The 15,841-nt window shown below is 38.7% G+C and overlaps 1 protein-coding gene across 1 annotated transcript in view; it reads left to right on the forward strand.

The window, feature by feature from the left end:
• The window catches only part of dpydb (dihydropyrimidine dehydrogenase b), a 162,353-nt gene that overhangs the window by 94,843 nt on the left and 51,669 nt on the right, over positions 1-15,841 (forward strand). The window contains exon 16 of the mRNA XM_067453948.1: positions 6,348-6,431. Within this exon, the coding sequence (XP_067310049.1) occupies positions 6,348-6,431 (84 nt within the window). The remainder of the gene's footprint in view (positions 1-6,347; positions 6,432-15,841) is intronic.

Raw genomic sequence — 15,841 nt, forward strand, 5'->3', positions numbered from 1 at the left:
ATTCAGGAATTTTCCCGTCATGAAATTTTCCACAGATGAAGAGAAATTACACGTTTCAAATGGGATGAGTAAATGATAAACCTTTTGTATTTTGGAGTGGACTATCCCTTTAAACCCAACAGGTTTTGACAATCTGTGTCATAACAAGGCAAGAGTGAAGCACCAGCATGCAACCTCTTCCTAAAATTCGCAAATGCAAGGGAGTTTCTTGTTTGACATAGACTTGAGGGTTTCTGCAGACTGCCGTTATTGCAGCCGACGTTTGCGTGTGTCCTCGGAGGCGTTATAATTCCCATTGGAGCTGTTTCGTTCTGTATGTAAACAACAAGTGCTGATTTGGACAGGACCCTGCCATCACTAGCACTTACTGCTGCTGGTGCTCTAATTGAGGTGTCGTATGCTCTCGTACCTTCCAGTTTAACTCCTCGACGCCCACGCGCACACACACACACACAACGCTCAACAATCCCACACACAAGAGCGTTTACATTGAGAAAAACTCAGGAGAAGATTTGGCTCGTGCAACGAGGAGGCTTGCGTGTCGGTGAGCTTCAAGGCGAATAAGGAAGACATTTGTGAGGGAGTTTAGTGGGAAGTTTCATGTACAATCATTTAAGTCATTCTCCACTGTTGTATCATTATAACAATCTTCTTCCTCCTCAACATGCCTGTGATATAATACACATTACAAAACAACCCACACTTTGGCCCTATTTACACATAGTATATCTGTCTATTGAATGTGATGTAAAAAAAAGAAAGAAGAAGAAAAAACCGCAAAATATTACAACAATACAAACATCTTTCTTTTTTAAAAGTGCTGTACTTATAAGACAAAATACTCAAAATACATAAAGTGTGACCATGTATTAATTCACAAAATGAATGTCTCTTATGAACTGAATATTTTCAATGAATCAAAAACATACTGTACGTCCCAGCCGGTATAGTCTCATTGCCGAAATGAATGTCTCTTATGAACCAGTTCTTTGAATGAAAAGCGATAACAGTAAGGACATTTGTGGCTAAATATTTTGTTAAGAGATATTGTTAAAATAGAATCTATTTCAAATAAATGCTGTTCCTTTGACCTTTATTTTCTAACTTTCAACCTTGCTAATAAGAAGAAATGTTTCTCAAGCACCAAATCTGTATCATGTCACCAAGACATGATACAGATTTTGGTATGTTGTACTGTATCTTTCAACATACCTTCTGATGTTCACGCATATTTTTTCTAATTGTAACTTGTGTTAAAGTGGAAGACGCTTTAGCGATCTATCCCGTCACATTTAAGTGTCAAAACACCATTCATTCTTTGTTTTTAAAGCAAAGAGCTATTTGTAATTATAAACATTATAAAAATAAACGTTATATATAATGTTTACTGTAGGGAAAAACTACAGACCTGGCAACCCGGGCTTGAACTACAGGTGATTCATAGAGTCAAATAGAGCCTGCTTTAACATAGCACATTTTTAACTGTTAATGTGCTATTGATGCTTAACTTCCCCTAGGTAGTGAGTTTTGTGTAATTTGACCATCCGGACTGACCACTTGTAACCACCAGAAACCGATCTTAAAGAAATAATTCGCCCAAAAATGTTCATTCTTTGATTAATTCCTCACCCTCAAGATACTTTTGATGAAATCCAAGAGCTCTCTCCATAGACAGCAATGTAATTAAAGGGTTAGTTCACCCAAAAAAGAATTTTATGTAATAAATGACTCACTCTAATGTCGTTCCACAGCCGTAATTGAATCGATTCGTGATTTGGATCGCCAATGTCATGTGATTTCACCAGTTCCGCTGATTCATGACCGTTTGAATCTTTATTTGAGGTTTGAAAACAACCCTGGAAGAGAAGACAATGCTGAATAAAGTCGTAGTTTTTGTTATTTTTGGACCAAAATGAATTTTTGATGCTTCAAGAGATTCTAACTAAATTATGTCACATATGGACTACTTTGATTATGTTTTTATTCCCTTTCTGGACAAGGACAGTATAGTGTGTATACACTTGGATACGCTCTCGGACTAAATATGAAATAACCTAAACTGTGTTCCGGAGATGAACGAAGGTCTTACGGGTGTGGAACGACATTAGTGTGAGTCATTAATGACATAAATACATTTTTTGGGTGAACTAACCCTTTAACACTTCCAAGGCCCAGAAAGATAGTAAAAGCATTGTTAAAATACTCCATATAAAATGGATCAACCTTAGTTTTATGAAAAGACGAGTACCTTTTGTACTTCAATTTCATTCTAGTCTGGGACAAAAAACCGTGCAGCTCTTACATCATCATCGCACACGTGAATCATGGTGCTCACGTGAACAACATTGGCTACCGTAGAATAGAGCGCTGCACAATTTACAATGTAAACTGCATAGGAGACTGATCCAGGCTAGAACGAAATTGTTGAATTAATGTTTTTTTTTTTAAAACTAAGTTCTTACAGGGTTGGGATAACATGAGGGTGAGCAATTAATGACAGAATTTTCTTTTTTGGATGAACTAAACCTTTAATATCAAGAGCAAACAGTACTCTGATTTTCACTGGGCTTGGGCTGTTTGGATATTGGATCAGGATTTTGATGAGTGATGAAACTTTCAAAGACACAGAAGATATGAGAGCGGCCTTTCTGCGGTTACGACGCCTCGCATATTCTTGCTTTGGCTGAGAGAAGAGTCAGAGAAATTTCTTAATGGTGATCATTAATTCATTCATTAAAGAAGTACACTGTGTTAAAGGGCCCAACAGAATTGTCTATCAAAGGTGCCTTGATGTAGCAATGAGCTGGATTGAGCAGGGCAGCACGGCTTTGATCACACTGGAGTGGTTAGTTCTTGTCAAAGTTAGTGTCAGGTCTGATCAGTGTTTGTGTTGAGGCCTCTGGCTGTCTAATGGAGCGTATCCAGACATCCTCCACTCACTCTGTCTCACTCACTCAGATGCACACACGCGCACACACACACACACAAACAACATTTTTCGGAGTCCTGCAGGTGAGCCACATCTCAAAGCCTGGTCCGTGTGTTGTGAAGCCTGAAATCATCTGGACTTATAAATGGAAACCTACTATAGATGCAAGTACTTATCTTCGACTCGATGAGTGCAACAGTTGGCGTTTGTTTTCTGTTTAAGTGGGGAGCTTTGATGTGATGTACTTTATCTCTGGACAATAGAAATCAGCTTTGAAGTTTTCTGTTATATGTGGTACACAAAAGCTCTTTCTCATTACACTGAGGTGATGCTTTTTTTTTCACCCATGCTATTGTTAGGATTCACTAATAGAATGACTTCTGTCCAGAATCTGTCAAAGGATGCCATCTTTCCCACAAGGTGCAGGTGGGAAATGCAGAATGGGGCTGTTGAATATTAAGGTGCATTGTGTGTAAATATCATCTGTCCTTGGTTGCCAATCTCCTTGTTGAGTCCGCCAGCCTCTGGAAACACAGAACTGCACAAGAACTGTTCATCAGCGGCTTTATAAATTCGGTTTCTGTGGCCATGCCGCTGCATACAAATCTAAGATCACCACAAGCAGCGGCAAGCATCAGCTGGAGTGGCGAATAGCTCGTCACTATTGGGTTCGGGAGCGGTGGAAATGCATTCTCTGATTAATCACTCACTCTTCACCATCTGGCAGTCTGACAAACGGATATCGGACTGACGTGAGGATCTGAATTTGACTCACATTCCCAACCTTCCACGCTGAAAAGTTTGATGGAGGAGGAATAAGAATAGTGTAGGAAAAGTTTTTTTATGGTTTTGTTTTTTTCTCTATATATAACACATTCACACATAATATACATTTATACTCTGAGTATACATAACAAAAAAGATTAATATTTTAATATGAATGCTGTTCTTTTAAACGGTGTTCATCAAAGAATCCTGAAAAAAATATATAGAATTTTTATATAAAATATAAAAAAAATATATATTTATATAAAACTATAAAAAATTATACATTAAAATCATAATACATTATTAATATTGCTAAATGGATTACTTTTATGAAATGTAAATGGCGTCATTTTGAACATTCAACTTTGCAATCACAGTAATGAATTGTATTTTATAATATATTAGAAAACTTCATTTTTAATTTTAATTAGTTTTTTAATGTATTTAAAAAAGATAATTACAGTGTAAAATAGATGATAATATTAATAAGTGAAAATGTATAATATGTATAAAAATGTATAAATTTAATAAGTGCAAATGTATAAAAAGGTGTTTAAATTTGTTTGTTTTTTGTTCATATTTTTCAAAAAATTCATATTATAAACATTAGTACAGGATGCCAGAAGGAAAAATGTAAAAATTCCACTGAAAAAGTCCAGTATTGATTGGAACCCTTTTCCAGAGAAGTGTTATTTCAGTACAGACCAACATCATATTATTATCCATCATTTGTGGAATGAAATGTTTACAAAGCAGATGTCCTCATATTTTTGGCCATATAATATATTATGCATCTTATATCAGCACACCTTGGAGTAGATTTGCACAGTTCTGTCTCTTGCCTGCCTTGTCTGTCATTATGTGTCTCTCAAACCCAGCCAAATCGCTCGCTCGCTCTCACTTACTATCCCTCTCTCTCTCCTTCTCTCTCCCCCCCTCTCCTCTCTAATGGCTGTCAGGCTTTAGGAAAGCCATGGCTGTGTGTCTGAAGCAGCAGGTTTGTAGGGTGTGTAGCGGAGAAATCGTTCTGGCTCTCCCCATTTCAGTGCGGTTCAGAACGGCCGCCAGAGCGTAATTGCCTGTTGAATGCTTTCCCACTTCCAGCTCCCTCGCTCCCCATCCACCTGTGCTGCCTTTTTTCTGCTTCCCCTTTTTTTTTATAAGACGACTCTGTGGCAGCTTTGACATGTCAAAGAGTTCTTCTGGGTCTATTTTAAGAACAGCATTTTATGCTTTTTGAATGCTGGGAAGTGCTCAAGGTGTTTTTTTTTTCCTTTTTGTTATAGATTTGTCTCTTTTTCTTTGTGCAGCTTCTTGGAGGCTCCTGCTGTTTTACATACAGTGGCCCCCAAAAAAGTATTTGGACACTTTAGTATGTTAAAAATTGATCGTTTTGTTTTTGATAAGAAAGTGCAAATGCTTTTTATGTCTTTATTTTGATCAATATAAATATTTTAAAGGCCCCCTGAAATCAAAATGTACGTTTTTTAGCTTTTAGTATGAATATGGTAGGCTTAAGGTTATGAATAAGCTGGTGTGTTCCAAAACAATGACACAATTTGCATTTAGGCAATCATTCTTACAGTCTCTAACTTCTGCTAAAAAGGAATCATGGATTTATGACATCACCACTGACTTCAGCTTCACATCATATCTTCTGTCCAACCAAATGCTCTCTCTGCAGCTGAAATCGTTCACATGTTCACATATTTACTATTTTCTTCATGGTGAATGGCATATAGTGCACTATATAGGGGATAAGATATGATTCAGACAGTGTAAATATGCTTTTTGCATAGTCGGCAAGTCTGGTTTCATGTTAGTTAACTAGCAGAGACCCGAGAGCACAGAGCAAATCGCATGCGTGAGTCAGCGTGGACAACAAAACATATTCGAACCATTTGAATTCTGCACAGAATGCTGTATTTCAAAGCAATATGGAGGAGATTATGATGAGAAACAGTTAGAGATTAGGAGGAAACTGCGGCTTTACCGAGCTGAAAGGCTCTAGTCAAACTGTGATATAAACAAAACCCTATGGCGGTTTTTTTTAAAGGGGAGGAGCTGTTTGATACGTCCCACCATGTCTTCGTGTTTTAGGGGAAATTACATCAACACACTGAACAATGCGTTTCAAGGCCTTCAGTGGGCCTTTAAAATGAAGAAGAAGAAAAATGTTGTCTTTATTAAAATAAATTTCATTTGGTTTGTTGGCAAAGGACATTCGTACACTGTATGTCATTTATGAAGTATTGAATGGTCTGTTATAACATGTATGATGTTGATTGATCAGATTGCACTTACATTTACACTTGGCCACATAAATGCAAAATGGATGTAAATTCTATTTACTATTTCTGACCTATATAGAAATATAAAAAAGCTCTCTTCACACACTATAGCGATTAGTGTTTGAGTTTTGTGATCGCTGCATCCATGTGTCTCATCCGCGATTGCATGATGTTTACCTTTGTGGCCGAGTCTCATTCTGTATGTCTTAAACCACCTCCAAGCTTGTTTGAATTGTCGGATTGCTATCACTCTCAAATTCATCTTGGAAGGGAATTTTGCTTGTTTCTTTTGCATTAAATTGTGTCATATATCAGCTTTGGTAAAACGCAATGATCCTTGATTCTTCTGTTCCCGACAGGACTCTAAAGCTGATGCTCTGGAGCTGAACCTGTCCTGTCCTCATGGTATGGGAGAGAGAGGTATGGGACTGGCCTGTGGACAGGTAAGACAACACATAAACAGCACTGCTGAAAAAAACAGCCTCATTTCAGAAGCATTTCATTTTTTATTAACTCACCCTTATGTTGTTCCAAACCTAAAGATTTTCTTTCCTCAGCGATATTTTTGTGTGACTGAAACAGAGAGAAAGTGATTATTCTCTAAATATCTAAATGTGATGCCTGCCATAGATCTCCAAGTCAGAGCATCGTGTTTGTGAATGAACCCTTCAGATCTTTAAAATGAATCAGTTGATCTTAGGGCTGCACAATTTGGGATAATAATTATATTATTGTTATTAGGGACCAAGCAACGAAGGTGCGTAGGCACCTATTGTATCAGCTGGCATTCTTATTATTCTTCCGTTTCATATTCGTCGTCTTCTTCTTCCGCTGTTGAACGTCTTGCAGGAATGTTATGAAATTTGCCATAAAAATAAAGGACCACTTGAACTGTCACCACAGCAAATTTGGAGTCTCAAACTCAATCCAGAGCCACCAAATGTCCAAAATTTCACTTACATTTGTACTAATAACTTTTCGTAAGGGCTAGAAATTCCTCTGATAGGCTCAAGTTTGGCTTCATCACTCGGTGTCCTCTCCACCAATCAGCTGGTATGTGGTGAGCGTTCTGGCGCAATATGGCTGCCGTCGCATCATCCAGGGGGATGCTGCACATTGGTGGTGGTTGAGGAGATTCCCCCCTTCAATGTAAAGCGCTTTGAGTGCCTTGAAGAACTTGGTGCGTGTTATGACAACCATAACCTGAGGCTACCTGCACAGTTTTGGCACAGTAACACCTAGTGGTCAGGAGATATGAAAAATGTACATTTTGCGCTTCTAACTTCTGAACGATTTGGCCAAAATTCACAACACTCCAAATATTTTGGTTCGATGCAGAATGCAGAGTTGAACAATACCCAATTTTGAATTCTGTCGTAAAAAATACTCTATTTTACGTACATATTGGCATATCTTTACAAATCTCAGTATGTGTCTTCGGCACCATGCACCAACAGTATTCAGAAAGTTCAGAGACTACTTCACCTTTTGGTCATAACTTATAATGACCAATATATCATTAAAATTAATAATCATTAAAATTATAATTTCCCAAAATGCTAATAACTTTTCATTAAAATTAGCCTATTTTAATGAATCTCGGTCATGCCTAGAACATGGATACCAATTTTGCCATAGTCGGTACAGGTGTCGAAATTAATCGTTTCTTCGATGCATCGCGATGCAGACGAGGGCGATTCAGTATTGGTTCAGTAATAGACCATAACCAATTATAACGTTACTGACGTCAGGTATAGGGCTGCACGATATTGGAAAAAAATTATATTGCGATATTTTTTCCCCCAACGATATATATTGCGATATTGAGAGCCATTAATCCAGGCTAAAGTCAATAATTACCATTCCATGATATTAATAATTTCAGTAATAAGCAAGCTTAATTACAAGTGACAAAAAAAGAAATGTTGGAAAGTAAGTGTAAACATGAAACTAAACCTGCAGTAGGTGGCAGCAGGTGACCGCCTTAATGAGTGAGTCACTGAGTCGTTCATTCAAACGGTTCATTCAAACGGTGAATCGTTCACGCTTGTTGCTGTGAGTGAGATGCGTTACGGGTCTGCTGTGAACGATGTTCACTGCTGAAATAGAACAAAAACACTAAATATTGCATCTAAAATGTAAGTGACTTTAAGTGAATGTTAATTAGTAGTTCATGGAACTGTCATATGAAATCAGTGTCATTTTCAGTCGTGATGGTATTCAGGAAACGCTCTAGTGTTGTAATTTCTCCTCGGCTGCACGAGTGTCAACAGCGCGACCTTATTATCGTCAGTTCATTATATATTATTATCCACAATCGATCGCCACTTACACTAAATTAATGCACAAACATTCTTGCATGTTGGTGATTCGCTAGTTATTTTTTATTTTAATCAGACTCTTGTCCGTCAGGCAAGTAAAATTCTCTTTCACTTGTCTGTTCAAAAAATCCACTTGTCCCGGACAAGCGTTAATGTCGAGCCCTGCTTTGTCTTCGTCGTAAAGATATTTGTGGTACCGTTTTTAGTGATCAGACAAATTGGTGGTGTTTTCTTGTTTTGTGGCCACAAGACATGCAAAGTACCTCTTTTTGTTCAACATCCTCCTTCTTGTAGCTGAAATAGTCCCAAAAAGATTATTTCTGGTACGAACCTTATTTTTTTATTTTTTTATTTTTTGCAGCAGATCCTCTTCGTCGCGCATTTTAGCATTGAATGTTTGGCCATGAGCGGTGAGCAGCCGCGCAGCGAACCAATCACAGTGCAGGCACGCGGAACGTGCATGTCACTCCAGCAACAAACTCATGTTTACTGTGTGATACCGTTCTCTCAATACACCATGGGCTACTACCCTTCACATTGCATGTTCCGGCGATGTGACTATCGCTCACGCCCACTAAATGAGATCTGGTGATTTAAATGACGTTTGAGCTTTCACTAAGGAGTGCTGCTTTAAATGAAGTTTGCTCTTTGACTTTGACGAGCGCCCGTTGATTCCATCAACCGCGTGCACTTCAGATGATCAATGCAATCCGATCTAATCACAAGAAAGCTTGTCAAAATGTCCGTTCTCAAACGGCAAATGTTTACCTCATCCAAGAATTTTAATTCTGCGTTTACTCACTTGTTGTCATACTCATATACTTGTGTTGTTTTCGCGCGTCACGCGATCATCTGAACGTTCATGTTTACTACAGTATGTGCGTCTCTGTAAATGAAGGTGCAGGATTTTAAGTACTTAGGGTCAACAGTCCAGAGCAATGGGGAGTGTGGAAAAGAGGTGAAGAAGCATGTGCAGGCAAGTTGGAATGGGTGGAGAAAAGTGTCAGGTCTGTTGTGTGATAAAAGAGTACCAGCAAGAATGAAAGGAAAGGTGTACAGGACAGTAGTGAGACCAGCGATGTTGTAAGGTTTGGAGACAGTTGCACTGAGGAAAAGACGGAGGAAGAGCTAGAGGTAGCAGAGCTGAAGAAGTTGAGGTTCTCTTTGGGAGTGATGGGGAAGGATAGGATCAGGAATAAGTACATCAGAGGGACAGCACATGTGAGATGTTTTGGAGACAAAGTTAGAGAGGCCAGGTTGAGATGGTTTGGACATGTTCAGAGGAGGGAGAGTGAATATATCGGTCAAAGGATGCTGAGGTTAGAGCTGCCAGGCAGGAGGTCAAGAGGAAGACCAAAGAGGAGGTTTATGGATGTAGTGAAGGAGGACATGAAGGTAGTCAGTCTGAGAGAAGAGGATACAGAGGATAGGAATAGATGGAGGCAGATGATTCGCTGTGGCGACTCATCTGCCTCTGAAAGAAGAAGAAGTGCGTCTCTGTAAATCTGTTCATCATAAGCCATCGTTTGTGTCTCTTCAGAAGACTTGGATTTAGATTAGACACACAATTATTTATTTTTATGTTGCCTTTATGACTTTTTTTGTGTGGATCTTCTAAGTTTTGTTCTTTGAACAGGTAGAATTAAAGGTTCAGTTCAGTTAAGTTCTGACAAAATTATATACATGAGGATGCAGTGAACCGTCAATGCATTGTGATGCATCTGATATCGAATTGAACTGAAACGATGGCATGATAATCATAATCGAACCGAACCGTGAGACCAGTGTAGGTTCACACCCCTAATAGTCAGCTGTCTGCCATTTTGATTTTCTTTCAAAGCCTACTTTTTTAAAAATCCTCCTAGGCCGTTTTTACCAAAAATCAAATCGTATCCTCTTAAAACCAATGGCGGCAAAAAGTTATGGATTTCATGTCGATAGACAAAACCTTTATTGTACACTACATGAACAAATTTGATTGCATGATGCCAAAACGACTCTGAAGCTGTATGTTATAAGCAAGCGAAAAAAAAGGCAAATTCCTTTAAGACCATGGTGGGATTTTATTCAGAGCTTTTACCACTTCTGCGAGACAGTTGCGAGGTGATAGGAAATCACAGGCAGACAGGAAGGAAAGTGAATCTGGAAATGGCACGAGTTAAACTCAAGCATGAGACTCAGGTCACCTGCATAAGAGCCACTTCGCATTGGTGAGGGAGCATGTGCCCACCACATCTCCGCACCCAAGCGGTGTGTTTTTCAGAGGGCAGATCATATAAGACATTCAAATGCAAAAGAAATGGACAGAGCAGATCATAAGGAGGCATCTAATGGCACCCCATCTCCCTGCAGCTTCGTTATGGTTGTGAGGAGAGCAGGAGCTGTTTTCCCCCCTCAAACAGGACACAAAGCCATTGTGCTCCTACAGAGGCTCTAAATGAGCCCTGTGCTACCCCACACACACACACACACATGAAGCTAATCACAGCCTGCTGCCTCCTGGCAGCTAACCTCTGTGTGAACTAACGCAAGGCAATATCATTTAATCACACTGTTTGCCACACGCTCTCTCGTGCTCTCTCTATCGCCGGCTTTCTCTGTCTGTCTGTCTCTCTCTTTCTGTCTTTGCTTCCTATTTATTTTTCCTTGTCTTGATCACCCCCTCCGCTCCACCCCCTCCCATCTGTATGTTTCTGTCTCTCCTGCTTCTGCTGTGGGGAACAGGGGGAGGTCTCGTTGATTGTATGAGAATAAGTAGGAAATTGTGCACCGGTACAAAAATGTATGATTGCAGCCCCATACTGTTGGGTATTTAATCAGGGAGCATGGCCCTCTCTTTGAACCCTGGAGCGTACGGCACACTGGGCTAATGCAGCTCTATCTGGACACAGCACTGTCGGAGGGGAAACTCATTTACATTTTACAAAGACAGAAATCAACTCACAAAGATGTAAATATGCTAATGTTAAACAGTTTCTCTCTCCGAGCGTGGATGCTGGAGAACTTCAGGAATCTTAACCGATGTATTGTTTCATTTCAGGCGTCGCTGGATTTCTCTTTTTTTATCTGAACTGAATATTGTCCTGTACTGTTTATGATTAACGGCAAATGTTTGTGCTACAGCTTTGAGCTACTGTGGTTGTGATGTGTTTATCACTGATTCTTCAGACACGGGACAAAATATCTTCAAATTGACCTGTTATCCGTTTGTAAAAAAAAAAAAAAAAAAGTTAACATTTCCACTGTGTGATTAATCAGACTGGAAAGTTCCAACAAAGATTTTATTTAAAATGATGATATTACATTATCTAAAGCCATGTGGTAGCAGACTTTATATAGAGTATAATATACTTTGTTATTATATTATATCATAATTATATTGTGTTCATGGTATCTTTTAATGGAAAGGCTTTATCCTGACAGAAGTAGTAGATTCATTTAAAAATAGTGCTGTTAACGTATGGGATTCATTTTTTTTCCACATCATCCTTTGGCTAGCCTTACATTACCGGTATATAATCATGCTCTTATTCATGCAAATGCTTTTAACCCATTTAAGTGTGACAAGACAAAAAGAGAACTGTGAATCTGTGAAAGTCCTGTCTATGTGATGCACACACAACAGAGGCCTGTTGCATGAAGCTAGCTGAACAAATTTTTTTTTCTTTGAGTTTCTCAAAGTTTTCTCAAACTCAAGAATTGACAAAAATGTAAAATGTGTACCTTGAATGCAATTTAAGTCGCTTTGGATAAAAGCGTCTGCCAAAATGCATAAATGTAAATGTAAATGTTTCAGAGTAGGTTTAGAGTTGATAAATCCAGATAAATCCATCCTGGTTTAGATGAAGTTCAACCGTTTCTCAAAGCTCGGTATAAACTTTCTCTGTAAACTCAGGTTTAATCCAGAGTTAGCGATCATCTCTGAAGCGCATGCACCTGAAAGTGTGACACGTGCGGCAAACAGCCAATCACAGTGTCCGTTTGATTCACTTCTCTTCTGAAGATTGAGAGATCGTTTTGAAAATTACTATGATATTAAATGTGTTTACAAGGCAGGAATAAAAACTGCTGCTGCGGCGAGAGTTTGAGAAGGCAACTGAAAGAATATCTGACTTTATCAATGCATGACGATGTGAATCAAAGATATATGCCTAATAAAGAGCTCAAATGAATACAAGTTGTTTAAAAGAATGCACGTATTATATTTATATTACTATTTGGCTACTTGTCAATTCAAATTATATTTGAACATATTATATGAATTCAAAGTGATTATAATTCATATAATATAAATATAATAAATAATTAGCACCAAAAGATGCACAATTTTATTTCAAAAGTTTTTTCATTATAAACTGCTTTAATTTGGAACGAGAGATACAGGGGGTGTGGCTTTATTGTATCTTTACTTGCTGCTGATTGGTCCAGTTTAGGTTTGCGATCTCAAACCCAGAATAAAACCTGCACCAGAGCAGGTTAGCCATGTAGTGTCAGTTATCATGGCGATGAACACTGATAAAAACCAATCCAGCTTCTTGAGCCCGAAAAAACAGTTTGCTCAAACTAATCTCAAACTTACCTGGGTAACAACTGAAACCAGCTTTGTGCAACAGGCCACAGCACACCACAATTTAATTTTCTTTCACACTTGAACAAACAATAACACACAAGATCCGCGTCATGTGTGGCAGCGGCAGATCTTAAAGTGACAGCAGCCTTCCTGTCTGTCATTAATGTTAATCAAAGAACAAAGGTAGCTGAGAAAATTACTCGCTGATCTTGAGTGAACAACTTTTGTAGCTTTAATAAGGATTAATCTATATTTAATTTTTAATTTACTGCAATCTGCAGGACAAAGTACTTTCCCTCCCTGCTTGATTTACATTTATAGATCCTCCTTACACGTGCTAATGTCTGCGGTGGACAATATATTTTGCCTGTGCCTTACTTTACACTGCCTGTGCCGTGTTTCATAAATTTATAATTTATGCAGTGCACAGGGCACAGGTAAATATGACATAAGTTGTTATATTTTTTAAGCCTAATAAATGTTAAAATATTGATAACTTTCAATTATACTGTAATGTTGAATGGCTATAATTAAAATTGGGGGGAACATATGTATTACTATCTGTGATATTGGCCTTCATTTATAAAAAGATCCCATAAAACAAGTAAACTGTAACTGTAAAATTATTATATTATAAAAACTTCTATTAGAAAAATGTGTGATTAATTTAATCAATTAACAGCACTATTGAAAACAATATATCTTTATACCTACTATGAAGTCAACAAGATTACACAGATAGATTAAAGTTTATAGGCAAGGAAAAAAACCAATTTGTATTAATCCACAAACTTCTATTTCTTTAGTTTTGTAGCATGTTTTGTCTCAGTGCTCAAGAATCAGTGATATGACAATCACTACAGCATCCGGAGCTTCCGGAGCTGTCAGTGGTGCTGAAAATACTGCAATCTGCAGGACAAAGTACTTTCCCTCCCTGCTTGATTTATATTTATAGATCCTCCTTACACGTGATATTGTCTGCGGTGGACAAGATATTGTGCCTGTGCCTTACTTTACACTGCCTGTGCCATGTTTCAGATGTCTTCGCATCCTGATCTTCATATATTACCACCATACCATATTCATTGACATATTTAAAGGTGTCATGAACTGGCTTTTATTTTTTTATACTGTTGTCTGAGGTCAACTAATGACGTTTGTGTAGTTTTTACATTCAAAACATGTATTAGTCTACTTTCTACACTGGTTTTGAGACTCTCTTCTGAACGCTGGGTTTTGGTGGGCGTGCAGCACTGGAGGCTTGGAAGTAAACGCCACAGTTAGGATTGGAGAAGATTTGCATATTTAATGAGCTTCAGCTCCCCTGTAGTGGTGAAGAGAGTCGTTCATTTTCAGTTGATTTACCAAAATGATTCGTTCAGATTCTTTCACTGATTCTTAATCTACTCATAAAATAAAATAAGTCTAAATAAGTGGTTCAGATTACCAAAGCATGTTTTCTTGCATGATTAACATTTAATTGTTTGGTCAGACATTTAGACATTCATATATCTGGGATTATTGTAAACGTGGGGTTATAAACATGAGGTTTGTCTATAACTGTGCTTTGCATCCGCTTTCTGCTGATTGTTGAACGAGACTGTAAAGGGCGTATTCGTTCACTGAATTCAACAAATCACATGATCCGTCACACTTCATACTCTAACGCAGATTTTGTCATTCTTTGACAAAATGAAACAGTCCACAGAGCTGCTCATGCGCTCGCTGCTAATAGCGCCACGCTGCGGTGGAGAGAGGAATTTCAGTGAACGAGAAATATGAGTCAACGATTTGTTCACCTAAAAGATTTGTTAAAAAAGAACGATTCGTTCACGAACTTAACATCACTACACACCTGTCAGTTCAGTCAGTTTGCACCCACACACACACACACCCATACACACACACACACACGTGCGTGCCCAGAGCAAAAAAGGAATATTATTTCACTATTTGAGATTCACAAGCCTGTTGGTTGCCCGTCTGGAAAACACATAGCCCCGGGACTACTATTACGCATAAAAAAGACTTTTACTCACATAAGTGTGTTGCACAACTCTTGTCGGATCCAATATAGAAAGCACAACATTGCGTCTGCAAATCCAGCGTGACTTGAGACTAGTTTACAAACAATTCCGCAGTGAAATGAAGTGAACACACGCACGGTCTTCCCCACGTGAGCTGGAACTTCATAAAAAAAATAAATGAAGTATCACACATTCCTAATATTATGATCCGAAGGAAGCTTATGCAGGGACTGTGTTCTTCCACAATATCTTGCTATCTTCTTCGGCATATTTATTGCTGCTGGCTAGCGTGATCTGAACAGCTCCATGAGTCGGTGGGCGGGGATACTGAACTACATGTGCTTATTATTCTGTAGAGGCGTGTTTCGTCACATGATGACGTAAGGATGATGGAAACGATCATTTTCTGGGCCTGGTTCTATAAAAGCTTTTCTTTGACTAGCAAGGAAGTTTTCAGCTCTGAAACTTACAGGATATTCGTATATTACCGTGACCTTTTATATATCAAAAGCTCAAGGGAAAGTTGACCCCTTTAACCCCTTTAACCTCTTTAACATACTCATTCACCTTCAGTCGTACCATGTGTGTTTTCCGTGTTTTAGAGACTGGCCGGGGATGTGTGTGTGTGTGTGCAGTGAGTGATCCCAGGCTCAGATTCAATGCCCTCTCCATGAGATTGATGTGTCTCATAAGTGTCCCGAGCCTCACCGGGTCCGGTTCTTCCCGGATTTCGAGGAAAAGGGTTTCAGACATGTCTAGCCAGAGGTGCCTCTCTTCCTGCATTCAAAGCATCAGTGAAGCGCGAGCCCTGAGCTCGGAGCCTTGAAAGCCAAGCTTACAAACACTTGTCAGCCAGAGGCCTTTAATAAGCTGTCATAGGCCTTCCCAGCGCCGCTGAGCTCCCCTCTGTGAGGACATTAAGTTCTTACAAGCAG

The sequence above is a fragment of the Pseudorasbora parva genome, chromosome 9 (assembly GCF_024679245.1).
Source record: "Pseudorasbora parva isolate DD20220531a chromosome 9, ASM2467924v1, whole genome shotgun sequence".
Classification (NCBI taxonomy): domain Eukaryota; kingdom Metazoa; phylum Chordata; class Actinopteri; order Cypriniformes; family Gobionidae; genus Pseudorasbora; species Pseudorasbora parva.